We start from the raw sequence: 23,454 nt of genomic DNA on the forward strand, positions 1-23,454 counted from the left end.
GGTTCCGGTCTTTCACAGTCGTAACGCAAACGCCGGCGGGTGGTGTGTTCTGGGGTCAGAAGATGGTTCCGTTCGCAAATCATCTTGGAAAGATGTAGCTTGGTGGTGCACGGTGCTATGCTCTGTGGAAGATGAAAAGATGCTTAAAATCCGACACGCCCCCTTGTGGAGCTTACATTAATAATATCTAGCTATATTAATATTATCTAGCTAGCATTTACTAAGCAGTATGTCGGGACATGTTCTGACATTTATTAGAGTTCAAAAGAATTCCATGAGGTAGGTACCATTATTGTTCCCACTAGAAATAAGGAAACAGAGAATGGTCAAGCAACTGAAACTAACTTTTATAGAGCTATTAGTTTGCACAAAGCTTTGTCTATGTTACGTGTTTTGTATATGTTACCTTATTTGATTGGCCTTATTTAATTCGCTCAATAGCTATGACCTCGTTTTTACAGATGAAAAATCAAAGCTCCAAAGATTACATAATAAGCCAGAGACAGAGCTGGAAGGAGAGGGTCAGATCCCTTGACGACCTGCTTCAAAGCCCATCATTCTACACAGCAGGCTGAAAACTGAAGGTCTGTAACACGTTCTGTAAATGATTATGAATTAGGATAAAGATGGTGATGACGATGACAATGACTGATGCTTGCAGGGTTCAGAATGATATCTTTATTTTAATATGTTGAGAGTAGGGTGAAAATTCTGTTCCTTTCCCAGCTTTCTCTTCTCACCTGCGGTGGTTCAGATATCAGAGTACAGAATTGCTAACTGATAGGAATATGACTCTCCAAATCTCAACCCCTTAGTGGGGGAGTTGGTGGGGGAAAAGGGGAGGGTGTTGGAGAGATACTTCATATCTATTGTTCTATCGAAGGATTGACATTATTACTCTTTCTAATCTCTGATTCTCTTGGGCAGAAATGAAAACTGGAAGTTTTTGAGCTCTGTTCACCGTGTGTACCTTGTCTTTCATATTGAAATTGTTTGTTTCCTCCACTGATGAACAGAAAGGTGTGTCCTTAAACTTGTTAGTTAGGTCATGAAGCAGCATTTGCAGAGAGAGTGCAATTTTTTTCTTAAGTTGCAGATCAGGATAAATGGCATCGTTTCCTGAAGAAGCTTTTATTCATACATTATTGAGAAAATGTCCATTATTTAAGAATAATTTTCAGAAAACATAAAACCATGATTCTTTTTTTTTTTTAATTTACGGTTTTTACTTATTTGACAGAGAGAGATAGCGAGAGAGGAACAACAAGCAGGGGGAGTGTGAGAAGGAGTAGCCGGCTTCCCGCTGACCAGGGAACCCAATTCAGGCTGGATCCCAAGGTCCTGGGATCATGACCTGCCGAAGGCAAAGGCTTAACAACTGAGCTACCCAGGGACCCCCAAACCATGATTCTTTTACAAATATATAATGAATACTTGTCAAAGATTGTGTTGGACCCCTGGGTTAATGAGAGGGGATTAGTAAGATTACAGTAAAAACCAGTTTCAACTGGCACGAAGGAGATAATTCAAGAACCATACATCCAGAGAGAATAAGAAATGTTGAACTGAATCTGCAAATAGATACAACACTATGCCTTATGGTATAGCCTTTCTTTCCTGTGATCTCAGGGACTGAAAATTGGGGGCAGGGGAGGAAGATAGGGAATAGGAATAAAAAAGGGGGGGAAGGTGGTTAAGAAGCCATTATATAGCTGGGGGGAAAACAGCCTGGGAGTTAAACTCTCTGGGATAATTTGCAGGGCAACTTTTTGTTACCCAGTGTGATATAGTTGTTTAGAGGAAATTACCTGAATGAAAATACCAAAAGTCTAGATTCCAGATCTGGCTCTCATACCTACTACCTGTAAGGCCTCCAGGAAGTTCTTTTTATATGTTATAGACTTAGCCTCTTCATCTGTAAAAGGGTGGTTGTTGTTGTTTAAGATTTTATTTATTTGCCAGAAAGAGAGAGAGAGAGAGAGCGAGAGCATACGCACATGAGCACAAGCAGGGAGAGTGGCAGGGAGAGGGAGAGGCATCCTATAAATGGGTGCTTTAATGATGATTGCCTTTATGTGTCATGCAGGGCTGTTATTACGCTTAGATGAACTAATAAATTCACATTAAAAATTGATTTTAGGGGCGCCTGGGTGGCTCAGTCAGTTAAGCGTCTGTCTTTAGCTCGGCCCAGGATCTGGGGCCCTGGGATCCATACCCACATCATACTCCCTGCTCAGTGGGGAGTCTGCTTCTCCCTCTCCCTCTGCCCCCTGTTGTGCTCTCCCTCTCTCACTCTATCTCAATTAAGTAAAATTAAAAAGAAATTGATATTAATGATCAAATGAAACAATAAATTAGTGTTAAACACTTGAAAGACTTGTAAACTGAAGCATTTATATGTTATAGGAGAAGATTTTATATGCCCAAATCATTGAGAATTCCATGTGCATAATCATCCTAAAGTCCATTGATTTAATGCAACAAATATTTATAGAGCAATTACTCAAAGGTTCAAGCATACACATTATGCCTTGGCAATCTGGAGATGAATAAAACAATGTCCTTTCCTCTAGAAGATGACAATAAAGTGAGGGAGACAATCAAGTGAAGTCAATACTGTATGATGAATGATAATAGTTGAGGACTGAACAAAATGATATGCAACCATAGAGAAGGTAGCAATTAACTCTGATTCCAATAAGATTCAGGTTTAGAATAAGTGTCCCAGGGTATGCCTGTGCCTGCTAATACTAATGATTTACAACTGTGCAGCACTAAGAATAGAAGGTCTTAAAGTCACTTCATGCTGTTTCACTCCTAGGGCAAAGTGATGAAAGAAGAACGACTCATTCGTTTTTCTATTGACTCTAGCGGGGAACAGGGATTCATAACAATTGTCCTCTCACATTCTCTCCTTGTCTTTCTATCTCCCTCCACCTCATGCACTTTCCTTTTCCTTTAGATTTCCCCACATTCCTTTTTCTCTCTTAGGCATTCCAGCCCCAGAATCTCTGCACCAGTATTTCCTTGATGGTGTTTCAATGTTACATAAAATATTATTATCCCCTGCAAGGAGATCCAGTTCAATTCAGCATACTGTGAAGGGCATAAAAGTGTGGTGATACCATCACTGTTAGGAATTGCACTGTCATGAATCTGAAGCGAGCACAAAATGCATGAATTAGTTCTTTAGATTTTTAAAGAATTGTTTTAGTGTATTTATTTATTTATTTATTTATTTTGAGAGAGAGAGAGAGGGAGCGCGCGTGAGTGAGCATGAGTGAGGGTGCAGGGACAGAGGGAAAAGCAGACTCCCCGCTGAGCAGGAGCCAGACAGGCAGACAGAGGGATGAAGGGTTGGACCCCAGGACTCTGAGATCATGACCTAAGCCAAGGGCAGACACTAAACTGACTGAGCCACCCAGCCACCCCTAAAATTTTTTTTAGTTCACTTTTTCAGTTGTATTATAAAATGCAAACAGAAACTGGGAAAGATTAAAAAAAATACAAAACTTCTTGTTGAATTTCCTCAAATTGAGCACGCCGAGTAACCCAGATGGAGAAATACCCCAGAACCTCAGCAGGGCCCTCTTCCAGTTACTATCCCTTCTTGTTGTCTCTATAATGAACTAACACCTATACACATGCTGCTTTCCAACATCTCTTTGACATCATCTTTATATTTGCTCTTCTTTTAAAGATTTTATTTATTTATTTGACAGAGAGAAACAGCAAGAGAGGGAACAGAAGCAGGGGGAGTGGGAGAGGGAGAAGCAGGCTTCCCACCAAGCAGGGAGCTCGGTGCAGGGCTGGATCCCCAAACCCTGGGATCATGACCTGAGCTGAAGGCATAGGCTTAACAACTGAGCCACCCAAGCACCCAATTCATTTTTGTATTTGCTTTTACATTAACCTTCTATGCGCCCCAACCCCATAGTATCTAACTAGATACTTTAAAGTATTTTTTAAAGTGAGCTTTAGGTTTTCGGTGCCTTTGACTGTTGTAACAAAATCTGTCTTAGAAATCTACCTAGCAGGGCACCTGGGTGGTTGTCGGTGGAGCGTCTGCTGGGAGTCTGCTTCTCCTCTGCCTTTCACACTGCTTGTGTTCTCTCTCTCTCTCTTTCAATCAAATAACAAGTTAAAAAAAAAAATCCTAAGAAGAAAAATCTTCCTAGCAAATACTATAAAAAAAATAAAATATTTAAGAAAAATTTAACAAAATGTTTGTAAGACCCCCTACCCTAAAAACTAAAAAAACACTGATGAGAGAAATAAAGGAAGATTTAAATAAATAGTGACATGGATAGAGAAATATATCATGGGTTGTAAGAGGCAATATTATTAAGATATTATTTTTGCTTTTTTATAGAGAATGACAAGTTCCCTTAAAAATCTATATGAAAATGCAAAGGACTGAGAATAACTGAAACAAACTTGGAAAAAGAAGAATAAGGCCAGAATAGACATACTATCTGATTTTAAGACCCACTGTACAGCTATAGTAATTAAGACAGTGTGGTATTAGTATAATCAAAGATAAATCAATAGAGAAAAATAGAGAGTCTGGAAATAGATCCATAATGATATTGTAATGATTTTTAAAAAGATTTTTAAATTTATATATAAATAAAATTAAATATAAATAAAATATTGATATTTTATTTATTATTTATTTTACTTTTTAAAAGATTTTATTTATTTGACAGAGATCACAAGCAGGCGGGGTTGGGGGGTTGGTGAAGCAGGCTCCCTGCTGAGCAGAGAGTCCGATGTGGGGCTCGATCCTAGGACCCTGAGATCATGACCTGAGCCAAAGGCAGAGGCTTAACCCACTGAGCCACCCAGACACCCCTGTAAACTGATTTTTGATAAAGATACCAATGTAATTCAATGAGAGAAAAGAAAGTCTTTTCAACAACTGGTACTAGAACAATTTGATAAACTTACAAGAAAAAAATGAATCCTGATTCTCACCTCATATCCCATACACAAAAATAATTCACGATGGATTATAGATTTAATGTAAAAGCTAAAACATGAAACTTCTAGAAGAAAACATGAGGATATCATCACGACTTTGGGATAGGCAAAGAGTTCATAAAGAGGAAACAGAAGACACGATCCATAAAGGAAAAAAAGCCCAATAAATTGTACTTCATCAAAGTTAAAAACTTTCATTCACAAAAAGGCACCATTAATAAAATTAAAAAGTGAACCACAGACTGGGAGAACATATTTGCAGTACATATATCTGAGATAGAATTTGGCTTTTTTTTTTTTAAATATTTTATTTATTTGACAGAGATCACAAGTAGGCGGAGAGGCAGGCAGAGAAGGGGGTGAAACCAGGCTCCCTGCTGAGCAGACAGCCCGATGCGGGCCTCAATCCCGGGGCCCTGAGACCATGACCTGAGCAGAAGGCAGAGTCTTAACCCACTGAGCCACCCAGATTTTTATATACTCATGGTACAGAAACTTGTACCATGAGTATATAAAAATCTCCAATAATCAAATAATTAAAAGATAAAAGTATTTTATGTGGGCAAAACTCTTGAGTTGATACTTCACAAAAGAAGCTATACAAATGACCAATAAGCAAATGAAAAAGCATTCAGTGTCATTAATCATCAAGAAAATGCAAATTAATACACAAAGAGATGTCATTTTAAACCACTAGAAAAACAAAATAAAAAACACTGATGACACAAAATTTTGAGGAGTATGTGGAGTGACCAGAACATTTGTACACTGTAGGGGCACCTGGGTGGCTCAGTCAGTTAAGTGTCTGCTTTCAGCTCAGGTCATGATCCCAGGGTCCTGGGATTGAGCCCTGCATGGAGCCTTGCATGGGGTTGCAGGGGTGGGGTAACTTCTCAGTGGGGAGCTTGCTTCTCCTTCTCATACTGCCCCTTCCCCTGCTTGTGTTCTCTCTCTCTCTGTGTCAAATAAATAAATAAATAAATAAAATCTTTTAAAAAAGAGAACATTTGTACATTGTTAATGGGAGTATAAAAATCATAAAACCACTTCGGAGAACTGTTGTGCAATTTCTTATAATGTTAAAGGTACATTTACCCTCTTATCCAACAATTCCACTTGTAAGTATTTGCCCAAGACAGATGAAAGCATATGTCCAGGAAAAGACCTTACAATAATGTTCATAGCAGTTTTATTCATAATAACACAAACTGGAGGCAACCCAAATATATATACAGTTGAACAGATAAATTCCATACAATGGAATATGCTAGATAATAAAAAACAGTCTAAAAAAGATCTGAATGAAGTACAGATATTGGAGTTATTAGGACTGAACTGAACCCAAAATAACTACAAATAATATGTCCAAAATATTAGGTGATGATGAAAAATTTAATCAGAGAAGTAGAAACTGTAAAAAAGAAAGAAAGAAAAAGGAAAAAAAAACAAATAAGAAAGCAAATGTACAACAGAAAGAATTAAAAGTAAAGTTCACTGTTAAAAAAAAACAGAAATCAGAGTAGTGGGTGTCTGTGGGGGACTGGGATGGGCTTAGTTATGGGGGTTTGAAGGGACTTTCTGGGGAAATGGAAATATTTACATCTTGATTGGAGTGCTGGTTATACTGATGTATATATTTGTCAGAACCGTTGAATCTTACACTTAAGATTTGTGCAATTCACTGTATGTATCAATTTAAAAAATTAATAGTGATATTTTAGCAGAAGTTCAAAAGATGTCCGAGACCAAGTACTTGACCTAAACAGTATTTGTAACTCCCCTAGGGACTTTCCCTATAGAGAGTATTAAAATTGGTTTATTTTTACTATGTACTACTTTCATATGGTTTAAAAAACAAAAAGCATTAAAAATAAACCCAGAAAAACGAAAACACAGAAAGCAACAGTGAAAATTCTCACCCTCCGCCCATCCTGTTTCCCATTCTTCCAGTTTTCCTACCCTGTAGGAAAGACCACTGTAGGCGGCTACTCCTCTCCGTTTCTTAAGAATTCTTCAATGAACTGTGTAAAAAAACACATGCCTGAAATGTTCACTTACAGTGATGGAGTTCAAGAAAACATGATGTTCAACACTAAATATCCTGTCGATGGTTGTATAGCATTAGGACCGTTATTAGAAATTATAGCATTAGTTACTTGAAATGTTAATATGAGAACTGAAGTTTCTGTTGGATCAGGTCTTTGCCCAAACTGGAGTTGTCATGACTTTTCAAAGTACAATTTCTGGAGGAGTTTCACATGCTGTTAGGCCTCCTTGTATAGTCAGGTTAGAAATGCTCTTTTTGGCTAGAACTCTTGCTATTCCTAACTGCTGAAGCCATCGTTTCTCTTTAAAGGCACTGAAAGAAAACAAGACAAATAGTTTGTAAGGAAGTCCAATATTGTCTCTATTTATTGCTGAAATGATAGAACTCTCCAGGTTGATTTTGGAGCTGTCGCTAGCTTATCTTGTCACACAAGATAAGTTGTAAAAATAGAAAACAGGAATCTTTCTCAAATTAGTTCCTTGTGAAGCATTGGGAATATTTTACCAAGGCAATACTAGAAATTTAGCCCCAACAGCTAGAAACAGAAGACCACTCAATGTTACATAGAATTCTCTAGATAGAAACTTTTCTGTCTGTTCCCCCAGGCATCCTTATACATCATGTATTCCCTGATGCATCTCCCTCTCCTCCTTTTCCATCACAAAAACACATTTTTCCCCCATTGGTATGATATTAAATACCCTTTTACCATAATGCAATGAAACTTTATGTGTTATGGTAGCTCTTCTCTGGCTATATACTAATAAAGACTTGCAGATTTAAATATGATCACTCCTACTTAGTTGGGTATAAATGTGATTTACTACAGAGGGGCCCTCTCAGAGTCTGTCCTTTGTCTTTCTCTCTCTCTGCACCCTCATCCTAGAAGGCCTTGCTTACTGATTGGTTCAACTCACATATCCTTGATTCCTAAATCCTGGTCCACACTTCCAATTTCCACATCTTTTATCTTCTTCCTAAGCCTGCCCCCTTTCAGTATTCCTGCTCTAACACTGTGCCTTTGCTATCTCCTCACCATCTCTACACCTGGAAACAAACCTCCAATCCTCCTTCTCTCTCTGCTTCTACATCTAATTAGTGATCGAGTGTTGCAGATCATTCCTCAGAAGTATCTTTCATATTTGGCTTTCCTCCTCTTCCCTACCTACTTCTGCTCTAGTCCAGGTTTTTATCATTCCTTGTTTCTCTTATTACAGCCTCCTAAATCTACAGTAGGCCTTCCACAGCTTCAGTAAGACTTCTTCCCAGTGACTCTTCCACACATCTCCACCAGATTTGTCTTCAAAAAGAAACATAAACTGCTTATGTGATACCTGATAAAAACAAAAAGAAAAAACAAAAAAACTTCTGTGATCTTCCTACCTACTTCCTAATAAGCAGACTCTCCACGTGGGCACACAAGGAGATCTCAGCATAGGTGCAATTTGCCTTGCTAGTCTCACCTTCAGCCAGTTTCTCCCTCTCCCCTAAAATGCCTTTTGCAGATCCACTTACTTCTTTGAAAACTAAATTTCTCTCTGACCCCTTCGCAAAGCAGTGCCCTTGACCATGTTGCCACCGCTACCTGGCTCCTTTTGTCTGATGAAGTCCTTTAAATCTAAAGGGCATTCACTGAATCTATGAGAAGAAATTTTGCATTAAAGTACTTTAGTGTTTCAAATATTTGAACTCTGTTCAAGTTTGCCTAACTCATCATTAATGTTCTGGATTAACTCCTTGCTTTACCTTTGCATGTTTGCATTCTGCCTAGCACTTACTGGGACATAATAAGCACTTTAGAATATTTTAAAAGTACATTGTTTGCTTTCTAATGTGCATCTGTTGATAAAACTAATCAGTATTTCTTTTCTAACGTTTACAGCCTGATTTTAAGATGGCTCTGTGATTTTTTTCAACCAATCAATTTCTAGTCTTTTTATAGAATTTTAGAATATCTCTTTTTATGCATTCTAGTCAGAGCTGTATCACAAATTACCAAGATCCAAGTTGGTAAGCAGTTTCTTTACCTTCTATCAATCTCGTGCAGTCCTAAATTTTGTCAGTTTTAGAGCCCAAATTTCTCTGACCACTAGGTGGCAACAGTTTAGGGGAAATAAAGTAGAGCTGAACCAAAGACCAATACAGAGGCAACGAAAACAATCTAGCCTTGTTTTGTTCTTTCCTTTTCATTATGTTGATTAGGGGGAAAAGCTGCTCATAAATCTATATTTCTACTGTAATATTAGCATCCAATAATACCTTATAAGTAATGGATGGGACCTGAGATCTGATCAGAGTTGTGTTTTCAGTGAAATCTGATGACCAATATGCAAAAGTTTATCTTGTGAAATGAATATGCCTGAAAAGTCCACTCCTGATACATCTGTTTCTGGCTTTAAATGTGACAATGGGTTACTTTTTAAACGACCTAAAATATTAATATCAACTCTATCACACTGTCCAGTATAGATTTTCCCCAACCAGTATGTCTTGCCCAGTAAGTCAACTGAAGTCTTCATAGTTGTTCCTTTTTTCCTTCCCCTTTCATCACCATCCAGTCTTCCATGACACTTTTGATGCCTCTCTCCCATACTTCAAGTTTCCCCCTTCTCCTTTTAATTATAATTAACAATTTCTTATTAATTAAAAAAAAAAGAATAAGCAAGGGACCTTGCTATTTGATACAACTCTTTGCATGTGTCTCCTTTCTTTCTGAAAGCCTGAGGACTCAGGTGCTACACAGATTGGTCTGGCCGGTAAAATGGGTTTATTTGGTCCTAGACACAAGGCAAAGGTGAGGTCTGTGAAGCCGGTTACTGATGCACTGAAACAACCTGTACTACATTGTATAGCATGGTACGGCTTCATGGACCATTCCCTGCCCTAGACATGCCCTACTAAAGGTTTGCCCTTGTATGTTTAAAAAGAAAACATTACCTGGCCACCGCTAAGCAGTAAATGGCATTCTCCCTTGGAGTCTTACCACTGTGCTCCGAGAAACACACCAACGAGGATTTGAGTAAAAAGTCCGCTTTGGGTGTTGCATAGTAAAAAGATGGGTGTGAGTAGCCCACTCTGGAAACTGGGGGGAGGGGGACTTGAGGGAGATACGTATTTTTTATGAGCTTTTCTTTTTTCCTAGCTGTGGCAGTAATTTTTTTCTGATGGTGTTGTTGATGTCTTTGTAATTCAGAGAATGTACTTGCATCTACCAGCGGAGGCAATTTCAAGGTTTGTTGTTTTGTGTCGTGCTGTGAAATTGCCAAAGGATTGACAGGTTTCCGGCTTACAATTTCTTCCCTGAGAGGCGGTAGCTTGGCCACGGTGCTTTGTGAATCCTCGCACCTAGCCTTGTACCAGCTCTTGGAGGTCATTTTTGGCGTGCTGAAACCATCCACCATCACCGTGTCTCCGACTTTTGCCCCAGAGACCCTTGCTCTGCAAAGCTGGCTTTTATTAAGGTTGTGACTCTGGGCTCTGAGGACCCATTGTTTTATTTTAATATAAATCCTCATGGGGACTGAAATTTTCGGAAAAGAAACCGTGGACCACATTTTACTCAATAAATACAATACACAGTCTTTATGCTTGTGTTTAAAGGCGATGGTCAGGGGAATTTGTCCTGCTGCATTTTTGCATTCCAGGCACAGCACGCTGCAGTGGACAAAGGCCTTCAGAATCAACAGTTGGCCCATTTCTGCAGCTGCATGAATGGGGCATTTAGAGACATCTGCATGAAGGGCTTCATGGCACCATGCTCGACAGGGGTGAACACCCACAGCCTCTTCGGGCCGCACACCCTGCTTCAGGGCCCATTCAGTGAGCTCAATGTACCCGTAAAAGGCGGCGATGTACAGGGCTACCTTTTTCTGATACCTGAATGAATGAAATAAGTAGAGGTGAGTGTTTAGGAAGTCAGCAAATGGATAAATGTAGCTACACTAAATAACCACAAAGCATGCTAGTTAAAATGTTTATTTCTTCATAACTTTTAAGTAAAAAATTTCAGAAAAGACATATGGTAATATATAGGTTAAACTGCACAGGTCCTGGGGCACCTGGGTGGCTCAGTTGGTCAAACGTCTGCCTTCAGCTCAGGTCATGATCTCAGAGTCCTGGGATCGAGCCCCCTGCTTAGCAGGGAGTCTGCTTCTCCCTTTCCCTCTGCCTTTGCCCCCAGCCTCTGTACATGCTCTCTAACTCAAATAAATAAAGTCTTTAAAAAAAAAAATAAACTGCACAGGTCCTGCTTAGCCACATTATCCCACTATGCACAGGTAAATTGTTCAAAGTGCTTTTCTTAGAGTGGTTTTCTTTCTTATGAAACTCAGATGCTCAGGGAAAAAAAAAAAAAAATATATATATATATATATAAAATATATTTATATTTATATATAAATATAAAATATATATATATATAAAATATATTTATATTTATATATAAATATAAAAATATATATATATTTTTTTTTTTTTTTTTTTTAAGAGAGGGAGGGAAAGAGAGGGTAGAGGGGTAGGGAGAGAGGGAGATAGAGAATCTTAAGCCCTGCACAGAGCTTGACACAGGACTTGATCTCAAAACCCTGAGATCATGACCTGAGCCGAAATCAAAGAGTTGGACCCTTAAATGACTGAGCCACCCAGGCACCCCTCAAGCTTTATATTAAGTGGGGAAGTTTTGGAAGAAATCCAGCACGAAGAAATTTGAATGTTTTGAGTATTTGTTTGTTTTGTCTTTTCTTTTTTTAAAATTTTATTTATTTTTTATTTTTTATAAACATATAATATATTTTTATCCCCAGGGGTACAGGTCTGTGAGTCTGTTTCGTCTTTTCTAACAATAGTGTTTATTTTGGGCTTCTCAAAGTCTCTACTGCTATTCTGACTGAAACCACTAGGTTGCGCCCCCACCAGCACTACCACCAGTGCCGCAGTCTCCTAACTGGAGGTCCTCTTCCTTCCCTCAAATAACTTCCCACTGCAATCGAAATCCTAACTCCTCACCTTGGCTTACAAGGCCTCTCACAATCTGGCCCCTGCCCCCGTTCCCATAACTCCCCTTCCCTGTCAGTGCACTAGAGCCACACTGGCCTCCCTGCTGTCCCTACAATACCCCATAAGGCACAAGCTGAATGACTGGTGCAGGCTGTTTAGAGGCAAACCTAGATAGGGTCCCATTAGGTATATAATGATATAGATACAGGATATATTTGGGCCCGGCTCTCTAACCCCATCATAGAGATGGAGACAAGCTTGCCTGCTATCATCTGAAATCTATTGCAAATAACTGATTCTCCTCTCACTGGTTACACGCTCATCACACCATCTTTTGATGTGTGTGTGGGTTCCTGTGTAAGGAAGATGACCTGACCAGAACATGTGGGTCTCTGGGACCTACAGTTAGATTAGAATTGTGGTGGTTAGATTATAACTAATTAGAGCAATTACATTAATACACTGGCATTTTGGTTCACACATGAGTTTTTGTCAAAATTCATTAATGCAAATCAGCATCTCTGGATGGGATCAGTTTTCTTGATTTGGGGAGAAGAGCCCCTCCTGGATGAACTAACTGGCCTTTGCTTTCATCCTTAGCACTGAAGATATGAGAGCTAGAGGCACTCTTTCACCAAGATTTACTGATGCTCTTTCGCAAATGTATCTTTTTGTAGTTTGTTTTCTTAGCCCTACCTCTGCTGTCATTAGCCTAGTTCTGGCCATTGTCAACCTCATCATGGTCGATCTGTCTCCTGCCTGCCTCTTTTCCTCAAACTACAACCAGGGCCAACATTCTAAAACTCAGATCTCATCCTGGCTTTTCTCTACCTTAAATATCTTCCCAACATTTAAAATATAAAGTCCAAATCCCTTTACATTCTTATGGGTAGCTGTAAGAGCTGGCTTCTTCTTATCCTTCTAGCCTCCGGCCACTAGCTCCCTCTCACTCAGTGATCTACCATGTGGAACTTGTTTCAGTTCCTTGAATCTATTCTCTTGCCCCCCTGGGACTTTGTTGTACGTGTGGTTCCATCTGTTTGGGAATATCTTTTTTTTTTTTTTCTCCCTACCTTTTACTCAACCATTTAGATCTCATCAATTGCCTTTTTCAGGATACTTCACCTGAACCGGTAATTCTGGTTGGTTGCCCACACCACACGTTCCCATATCATCTTGCACTATGTCCGTGTCCTAACACTTTCACACTGACTAGTAAGAGCAACAACACCTAACATTTATGTCCTGCTTACCATGTGCCAGCCCCCTTCTAAATTCCTATGATTGCTATGTCATGCAATCTCTAAAGCAGTTCTAGGAGATAGATGCAATTATTATTCCCTTTTTAGCAAAGAGGAAACTGAGATAGAGGATGATTATACAACTGAACAGGAATGGGCTTTGAACCTAGACAGAAGGATCCTGGAGTTTGTGCCCCTAAATATTTTGCAATTCTGCTTCTGCTAGAATCGGTTACTTGTTTTCTGTTTCCCCTCCTGGACTGCAAGGTTGCAGAAGGCAGGGGCCATATCTTGTTTTTTGCTATATACCTAGGATCTGGCATAGTACATGCTCAATATACTTTGTTTGTTCATGTGTATTTTCTGAACTGTTTGATATATTTCCCCTCCTCCCTTTGAGCCTCTGTCCATTCTATTCATACATGCATGCATGTGTGTGTGTGTGTGTGTGTGTGTTTAAGCATGATGAGAAATACGGATAGTGTGTGCAGGGAGATTTTAGGCTGGAAACTGATCACCAGAGCCGAAAAGGCCTGGAGCAGAGTGAGCACATGGGCCTAGGTGGGTCAGCTGGGCTGTGTGCAGGAGTGCATATTGGGGACAGGGCACACCCCTGCTGCTCATGTTCCTAAGATTTTATCAAAATGTTAAGTCAAGTGGAATGGTTAAGCATCTGAGCATTAGAGTTAAATTATTGGGATTCCACATCCAGTTGTGACCTGCCTAGCTGTGTGGCATTGGGCAGATTTCTCAATGTCAGTTTCCTTATCTGTAAAACATGATAAAAGAGTATTATCTTGTAAAATTGTCAAAAGTATAAGATTAGGTAATACATATAACACAGTGTCATGTTAAAAGGTACTCAATAAATAAGCACAATATAAAGTACCAATGCAACACAACAATTTCTTTGGACTTAGAGCATGGAAAAAGGGAATTATTACTATCCCCCAATAGAAATTACTTTAAAATAATGAATAATATGTTAAATTATAAAATCTGGTTTTCTAATCTGTCACTTCTTAGAGCCCTTAGAGCTCTTGGTGCATGTGTGGGTTTCTGAAAAGCATGATTAAAGCACCAAGAGGGAACACTGTCCAAAAATACCAGTGAATTAAAACCGTAAGAATAATGCAGCTTACACGTTAGGGATGTTGCTGATGGCAGAGTCATGCTAACATGACCGTGTGCTTCTCTGAGCCTACTGCCCACTGCCCAGCCACACGTGTATGGCAAAAGTATGTACAAAAGGCTTGTATTAAAAGTTTGAAAAATTACTTGGCAGCTTACGAAGAGGGAGCTAGAATTTTCAGCCAATCAGTTAGCAATTAGTGCTTTTTAGAATAATTGAATATGAGGGTGGCAAGGTACTTATTCTGATAGGCTTCAAAAGTGCTGTGAAAAGTCTGATTTCCAAACCAAACTGAAGTCACTTGTTGAAATAGTTAGCATTTCTTGAGGAAAGTCTACCTGAACTGCAGTCTGTCACCAAAGGCTGTCAGCCCTGGTGACATCCCTGCAATCTTATCCCAGCAAATATCTCAGTAAGAACATCTGCTTGAGACATTCTCAGTGGAACCAGCATAGTGCAGCAACCCAGCCACAGAGTGAATTGCAGTCTCAACGTCCTATAGAAGTTTAGTAAAAAGTACTTAATTTAGCGTTTGCTCTATCTCCGTACTTGAGTACTGGTCCTTCATTCGATAAATAGCGTTGCACTTTAAGTTTTTGTCCCAGAAGACAACCCATCAGAAATTCCTTCCATCCATCCCAGACATCCAAACGAAGTGTTGTGCCTGTGGATCAAGAGAGGTCGTTAATGGTTCCCGTCCCTCCCTGTGGTGTGGCAATCTATAAAACTTCTAAAGATAGCTTTTTCCAACCAGAGGCATAAGCTAGATGCAAACTGAAAAGTAACCTTGGAATAAGTAGACCAGGGTGCTATTTTCAGCTTAGGCCTTCATCGACTTGAGAAGACATTTAGGTTCTGTGCCCTTCCATTGCATTATAATGCTGAAATAGTTTCTGCAGTTATCTTAAAACAGTCCTGTGGATGTTGATTCCATGCTGATAGATACATCACCATGTAAACTCAAACTGTTATATTGGAAGAGGAAACTAAAAAAAGTGGCAGGACTGATGGGTTTTGGGGCCTGTAGCTCACAAACGGGGATAAGGGTGGAGTTAAATGATCCTTTCATGTTTTTTTGTTTTCAAAGATTTTATTTATTTATTTGACAGAGAGAGGGAGAGAGGGAGAGAGAGCATGAGCAGGGGGAGTGGCAGACACAGGGACAGGGAGAAGCTGGCTCCCAAGGAGCAGGGCGCCCAATGTGGGACTCCATCCCAGGATCCTGGGACCATGACCTGAGCCAAAGGCAGATGCTTAACCCACTGACCCACCCAGGCACGCCTGACCCTTTTGTTTTATCCATCGCAAGATAGCCATTGTGTGCAACAACACAAAAGTAGTATGTTCATTTCTGCTGGAGAATTTATCACTTACCCTCTCCTGGTCTGACCTCTGTGGCACCGCATTCCCTTTGTTCCTCAGGTTGGTGTTTTCAGGAATCTTCTTTCCTCAGCCTTCTCTTCTTTTTCTATGCTTTCCCTCAGGATAAAACCCAGTCTCCTTCCTATCTGGCCTACCCTCACCTTGCACCTCCCTCCAACCTATCTCACTCACTCCATTCCAGCCACTCTGACGTTTCACTTGTCCTTCAGATAACACCAAGTCCACTCCCATCACAAGACCTGAGGACATACTTTCTTTTGTTTCAAAAGGTCTTCATCCTTTTCACAGGACAATGTCCTTCTTCAGTTTTCAATTCAAGTATTATGTCCTTACAGAAGACTGTTTTGGCCGCTACTGGCTCCTCCCACTCCATTATTCTTTATCCTATGATCTTACTTTAACTTCATCCCAACTCCCATCACCAGTGAAATCATTGAAATCATTTTTCTTTTCGGAGATCTTTTTTTCATGTCTCCACTAAAAAGAAATCTCCTTCAAGACTTGCCACACAGGGCCCCCTTTGGCTTGTGTCATGGTCCCAGAGTCCTGGGATGGAGCCCCACATTGGGTTCCCTTCTCGGTGGGAAGCCTGCTTTTCCCTCTCCTACTCCCCCTGCTTGTGTTCCCTCTCTCACTGTGTCTCTCTCTGTCAAGTAAATAGATAAAATCTTAAAAAGAAAAAGAAAAAGAAAAGACTTGCCACACAGCCTGGCACTTGGTAAGAGCTCATTAAAGACTCGTTGGCTGACTAACCGGCAATCTCAGTGACCCTTCTGGCTTCACTGACCACCCACATGGCCTTCATTCCCAAGTCCAAACCTCCACTCCAGGCCTCTGCTCCAGCTCCAGAGTCCACCTGCTGGGGACATCACCATCGAAGGGATTGCCCTATGACCCCATTGTTCTGAAAGGCAACTCGTCATCTTTCATCTCAGCTTGTGACCCTACTATCTTCCTTGTTATTTCAGCTAGACATTTAAGAGTTGGTCCTCATTCTTCCCTTTCTCGTGCCCTTTATCTGTACAATAGCTAAGGCCTGTAAAGTTTATCTCGTGAAGGTTTAAGAACCATTTCCTTGCCTCCATCTTACCAGCTCCACCCTCTTTCAGACTTCCATGATCTTTCACCTAAATCTACTTCTGGAAGCTACCACCAACCCACCTCCCCATCACTTTCTTCTGGTTTCTGCTCAAATGTCACCTCCTCCTCTGGCCAACCTTCTAAAATAGCCTCCTTCTATATTACCACATAACTCTCTGTTACCATGTCCTGTTTTTGTTTTTGATATTTATACTTTAGAGTTCTTAAAATTCACTATTTTTCTGTTGATGCTTATGTTTCCCACCAGACTGCAAACTTCAAGAGGTTAGGACATCTTGCTGCTCTTGCTCACAGTGTAATGCCCACTTTCCTCAATGGTGCTTGGCTCATGGTAAATAATCAGTAAATATTTGTTGAATGAAATTCTATCCTATTCCCCAAATCCATTTTGACCATGTACTGACCTCCTAACCCTTAGCAACCCAGCAGGCTCTCCTGCACTTCTGGATACACATCAGGCTATTTCTGGCCTTTGGGATTCTTCTTTTGCTGCTCTTTTGGTGTCTGAACTCTTGTTATTCTTCCCCACACCCTCCTTCTAATAGTTTGTGATGCAACATAAACTGGTATTACCTCCTCCGGGAAGCTCTTCTTAATTATGTCCTTGTTTCACTTCTGCAAATAGTTAAAGGAATCGCTCAGCTGGCCACCATGGTGTATGTTGAAACTCTTGATCATTGAAAATAGATTCCTGGGGATGCCTGGATGGCTCAGTTGGTTAAGCTTCTACCTTAGGTGGGATCGAGTCCCGAGTGGGCTCCCTGCTTCACAGGGAACCTGCTTCTCCTTCCCCTTCTGCCTTTCACTCCCCTGCTTGTGTTCTCTCTCTCCTTCTCCGTGTCAAATAAATACATAAATAAAATCTTAAAAAAAAAAAAAAAGAAAATACATTTCTGTTTTGGAATTGCTAGTTTGTAAACACTAACAGAGAACTCTCTGAGCTCAAGCATCATGTCTCATCCAGTCTGTGGACTCTGTTCTAGTTATGCTTTTGGGTTGCAAGGAGGCCCTCAAGAAAATGGGGTTTAGGGGCGCCTGGGTGACTCAGTGGGTTAAGCCTCTGCCTTCAGCTCAGGTCATGATCTCAGGGTCCTGGGATCGAGTCCCACATCGGGCTCTCTGCTCTGCAGGGAACCTGCTTCCTCCTCTCTCCACTTGTGATCTCTCTCTGTCAAATAGATAAAATATTTAAAAAAAAATAAAGAAAATGGGGTTTATTATACTGAGACAGTGGCCAGAACTGCTGTGCATTTGGAACAAAGACACCTCTCCAGATGGGCGACTCCCCATCTCTCCCATGGGCTCCGGGCTCTCTCTCTCTCTCAAGCCCTCTATATCTCTTTGTGTCTTCTTCCTTTCTCTGCTGACAGGCTTCCCTGCTGCTCCCTTACAGTTCCTCTACTACCGCAAATGAGGTCTTCATGCAGCATTGCTTCGCCACAACCCAACCTTTCTTCATGGCACCATGCATTTTCTGTCATACTGGTAACCAGTTTTGTCTCTCTATATTTCCCAGTTTGAATTCACAAGACTAATAATAATTAATAATAATAATATATTAATATAAATAACTAATATTCACTGAATGCTTATTTTATGCTCTACATTATTCTAAATACTTCACACGAATAAGCTAATTTAAAATTTACAACAGGGGGACCTGGGTGGCTCAGTGGGTTAAAGCCTCTACCTTCGGCTCTGGTCCTGATCCTAGGGTCCTGGGATCGAGCCCCACATCGGGCTCTCTGCCCAGCAGGGAGCCTGCTTCGTCCTTTCTCTCTTTGCCTGCCTCTCTGCCTGCTTGTGATATCTCTCTCTTTCTCTCTCTAATAAATCAATCAATCAATAAAAATCTTTAAAATTTTCAATAGTCCTAAGTGTGGCTCGTATTATTCTCTTCATTTGACAGTTGAAAAAACGGAGGCCCTATGAGATTAAGTAACTTGCCTGGGCTTTACATACCCAGTAAGAAGTGGAATCAGGAGTTGTATCTTGGCAATCTGGCCTTGTGCCTACATTCCTATCTTCTATGTTATCTTTGTCTCCAAACAAAAATTTAATTGACTGATGTCATCGAACAATCTGTAGATTGGCTGGCTGCCTTTGAATCAATATGATGGTTTTGGCAGTAGGACAAGGCTCAGACACATAGTAGGTTCATAATAAATACTTGCTGGTATTTACCATCCTTGACACCATAGATTTAGTTTCTCTAAAGTTTCTTGTTGTACTTAATTTTCTTATTTAAAGGTTTGATTCCTGTGGGTAGCACTGGAAGCAAAGGACTTTAAACAATGTTCAAATTGCATTTATTTCACCTCTTGATTTAAAAGTGATTCGCTGTTTGTAGTTTACCATAAAATTTACCCACAGATAAGTATTGAAAAACTTACTTGACACTGTACCCCAGCCTCCTTTGTGTTCCACAGCTGAGGCCACACAGCTTCCATTTTGAAGAACGAGCCAAGCTTTAGGCCCAGAGAATAATCTTAATTCCACTGAGAGGGAATATGTTAAGATTCCAGGCTCAGGTGGGAAGTTGGTGTTCCTGTTCATCATGCTTGGATATTGGCCCAGTTCTACTAACTTGCCCAATTCCTCCTGACCAAGCCCCCACCTTGTAACCCAGAATATGAGTGCCTGTATCCTACTCTACCTTTTGGGTTTCAGAACTGAGGTCCATCTGTTCTCTGAGCCTGGAACTGAAGTTCCTGCTCTGATCCCCAATCTCTGGGGTTAGATTTCTATTACGTGTTGTCAGAGTCTCTGATGTCAACAACCAGCTTATCTAGTTTTTCACCTCTTATGTCATTTACTTATTTATTCATTTGCTACCTTGATGCTATGCTATGATTCACCCACCAGGTCCCTGCTGGATCTCCCTGAGGTTACCCTCTGGCCTTCCTGCCTTTAGCTGCAGACGGATCTGCCTGTCTATCCCAGGGCTCCCACCAGCAGTACTTATTTGAGACTAACTTCCCTCTTCCTGGACCCTCTATCCTTCCCTAAGTGGTTGTCTAGACTCAGGATCTCAGCTCTTCCTAGCTCAACCTGTCCACTCTTGATGAACCCTGATTTTGAAAACTACAGAGAAGCCTATATGATTTAAATCCTCAACAGCAGTAGGACACCTTCCATCAAGCTCTGTATTTTATTCTCCTTTAATACCCTATCTGGGAGCAATTGTTACAGGTTTTGTAACTATTAATTTCAGTTCCTTGCAATGAAGCAGTCATAATTCCTCAAAGGACAAAGGTAACTGGCTGGTTTTTCTCTTAATGCTCAACCTTTAAAATTTTATTTTTAAAGATTTTATTTATTTATTTTTGTGAGAGAGAGAGAGAGAGAAATAGAATGAGCGCAAGCAGGGAGGGAGGGGCAGAGGGAGAAACTCCAATGAGCAGGGAACCTGATATAGGATTCAATCCCAGGACCCTGGGATCATGACCTGAGCCAAAGGCAGACACTTAACCAACTGAGCCACCCAGATGCCCTATCCAGAGAACGTCTAAGCACATTAACCAGCACCATTTATTGGATAATACTTCCATCCCAATTGGTTTGTAATGCCTCTTAGTCACATGTTAAATTCCTTCGTAAGCTTAGGAGTTCTGTTGGAAAATAGAAATTTACTTGAAAAATAGTGGGGTGCCTGGGTGGCTCAGTGGGTTAAGCCGCTGCCTTCGGCTCAGGTCATGATCTCAGGGTCCTGGGATCAAGTCCCTCGTCGGGCTCTCTGCTTAGCAGGGAGCCTGCATCCCTCTCTCTCTCTCTCTGCCTGCCTCTCTGTCTACTTGTGATCTCTCTCTGTCAAATAAATAAATAAAATCTTAAAAAAAAAAAAAGAAAAGTGGTACATTGCTCCAGAAAATACAGTTAAAATCTATAACTGAAATGAAAGTAGAACTAATGAGACTTAAGCTTCAGGGCCTTTCACTACATGAGTTTTTTAATTCTCTATTCTTAATTTTGAATTTTTTTAAAAAGAAGACCCCCCAAGATTGTATATATCTACAAACCCTGGATCTGCTCACTTTCTGCTTACAAACCCATCACCGTGGCAAGCCATGCAGCAAAGCAGGTATGGTCGACAGTGTGCATTCAAGGGAATTGTTTGCAACCTCTCCCCATGTGGTCCCTCTATCCCTGGTGGCATACATACTTTGAGGTCAATATTTGCCTGTCTGATATGGAAATCATTCTCTGGTGTGGGTTTCCCCTAATGAGAAACAAAACAAAACATTGATCAGAACTTAGAGTACTAATAAAAGTAGATATTGATAAAAGCATTCTGGGTTGGCACTATAAATTGTTGGAAAGAACCCAATCCTGAGTGTGTGATCACCATTTCTTAGCAATATGACCTTGAGCAGGTCACTTAACTTCTCAGCGCCTGTTTCCTCACTTGTAAAAGGAATTAAAATAGCATGGTAGATCTCCAAGGGGCCTAAGGACTGGTAGAAGGGCCTTGGAGCCAGCTGAGATTTCAGGGTCTGAACTCCCAGGACTCTGCCCACAGATTGATTGTGATTGCTCATTCTGGCCATGAATGCCTGCCATGAGCCATTTACCATTGGGGTATACCAGTGGCAGCATTCTGTAAAGGGAAGTCATTCATTCGTTCACTCATTTGTTAGGCACACCTTGTTCCAGAAAGGATTAATGTCAGTTTTCAAGCATATAGATAATATGGACAGAGTAACTAGCAGACAAGAATGTAGATAAGCAAGAGGAAAGCAAAAGGCAGGATAGAGATTTAAGGCTAAAATGAACATTTGTCCCATATACAGTGATTTAAGAAAAGTGTGTGTGTGTGTGTGTGTGTGTGTGTGTTGAACCTATGTGATGTGCCACTAAAACTCAAGTCACAAAATCACATGTAGTAGGGAATGTTTAGCTTTGATAAATTCTTGACAAGTTAATCATTAAATATTCTACCACCAAAAATATTCCCTTTATCCTTTTATTACTCATCTTCTTAATCCCTGCAATCTTTCTGTCTCCATCCACTTTATTAAAACTGCTCTCTCTGGGTTCACCAATGACTTTTAAGCCAAATCAAAAGGTTTTTCTCAGACATTGTCTTTGGTCTTTTACCAGCATGGTAAAAACCTCTCTCTTCTTTGTCATCTCTGACAATACACAGTCCCACCTTTTCTCCCACCTCTGACAGCTTTACATGTCTCATTTTCTGACTCCTATTAGCTGTCTACTTGCCCTGATTCAGCATGTCCTGACTACTGGCCCTTGGCCCTTGACGTGTCCCTCTCTGTATAGACTCTCAAAGCAAAGCACCTCTCATAGGGCTTAGTCCCTGACTCCATGGCAGGACACCTATAGCAACACCTACTAACCGAACCCACCACTAAGCCCTCACTCAATGTTTGTTGTGGAGGAGAATCGGAAGACTTCAGTTGAATTTACAGCTTTGCCACTAATTAGCAGAGTAACTTTTAGAGAAAGCACACGTTCTCTGCCTTTCTTTATATCTAAAGTTTAGGACCCAAAGTATAAGCTCCTTTCCCCAATTTCACCACCACAGTCCTAGTGTCAGAGCCTTGGTGCTTCCCTCCTCTTAAATGTGATTCATCCTGACATCCTGTCTCTAATTTCTGGGTTTCTCATATTTGCCTCTCTCTTCCATTGCTGGTGGAGCTAGTTAATACTGGGATTCTCAAAAGTGCCCGTTAGTATAACACCCTGCTTCTCCTAACTCCTTTCTGTATTTTATGCTGCTTGCTGCCAGATCAAACTTCTGCTAAACACTTCTGTTCCAGAACGTGCATAGCTCTGATTGCCAACATGTGAAGCCTGTGCTCTGTTGCCTCACCCCTAAGACCCTTCTCAATCTGATCCCAGCTGTGTTTCTGATTGGTCTCAGTGAGTCTCCTCTGCTTTTCAGAAGTCTCCTGATATTTGTCTTCCCTGGATTAAGCCCATGTTCATGAACCTGTGGCTTGTGTTTTTCTCCTGGTTTAGAAGCCTGGAATGTCTTCCCTTTCATATGACCATATTTCCCACCTCTTTGTGTGCTCATGCCCAGCATTCTCCAGAATGCCTTCCTTAAGCCCGTCAGCCTTCATTGAGCTGACTTACTATTAGAATAAATATATGTGCAGGCCTTTTTTCTACCACCTTATCATGAATGCTCAGAGTGCAGAGGTAGTTCTGTGTGTTTTTATATGAGCTAATATATGTAGTGACTAACTGAGCTACTTAAGTCTTTGATTTTCAATATGAGTTTGACTGCTTCTCAGAGACCTTCTAATTTTCCACTGCTTTTGGAGAGGGGTCAAGTTTCAAATCCTGATAGTACCAGGAATGACTCATTGACTGGGGAAGGGAGAAGTTGCAAGGTAGGCTGATCAAGAACCTCTTTATCCTCTGGTTAAAAAAAGGTGGACTGGCTGCTTGAGGAATGATAGGAATGCTTTAGGCAAAGATATGAAGCCAACCAAAGACTTTTCCTCCCTTCTCCTTGAGGTTCTTCTTTCCTTGCCTTTCCTTCTATGCCCTGTGTTCATGGTGGACAAGCAGTCTACTCTGGTTATGCTTGAGCCCCTAACCTCACA

At 40.6% G+C, this 23,454-nt stretch overlaps 1 protein-coding gene and 1 long non-coding RNA gene across 4 annotated transcripts in view; one reads left to right on the forward strand and one right to left on the reverse strand.

Moving 5' to 3' along the window:
• Positions 1-7: 7 nt before the first annotated feature.
• On the forward strand, positions 8-21,013 carry LOC106006098. Its single transcript, XR_001179975.2, has 3 exons — positions 8-279; positions 462-584; positions 20,870-21,013. It is a non-coding gene; the product is annotated as an uncharacterized LOC106006098 (long non-coding RNA).
• The window catches only part of ANKUB1 (ankyrin repeat and ubiquitin domain containing 1), a 33,035-nt gene continuing 14,954 nt past the window's right edge, over positions 5,374-23,454 (reverse strand). Inside the window, exons 4-6 of one of the 3 annotated variants that reach the window (XM_045088508.1) lie at positions 14,948-15,062; positions 9,968-10,906; positions 5,374-7,342 (exon numbers count right to left, since the gene is read on the reverse strand). In XM_045088508.1, the coding sequence (XP_044944443.1) occupies positions 7,213-7,342; positions 9,968-10,906; positions 14,948-15,062 (1,184 nt within the window). In that variant the 3' untranslated portion in view covers positions 5,374-7,212. The remainder of the gene's footprint in view (positions 7,343-9,967; positions 10,907-14,947; positions 15,063-23,454) is intronic. The other 2 variants (XM_045088509.1, XM_004755532.3) reach the window with 2 other exon arrangements.

The sequence above is a fragment of the Mustela putorius genome, unplaced genomic scaffold (assembly GCF_011764305.1).
Source record: "Mustela putorius furo isolate JIRA1106 unplaced genomic scaffold, ASM1176430v1.1 tig00003834_pilon_pilon_pilon, whole genome shotgun sequence".
NCBI lineage: Eukaryota > Metazoa > Chordata > Mammalia > Carnivora > Mustelidae > Mustela > Mustela putorius.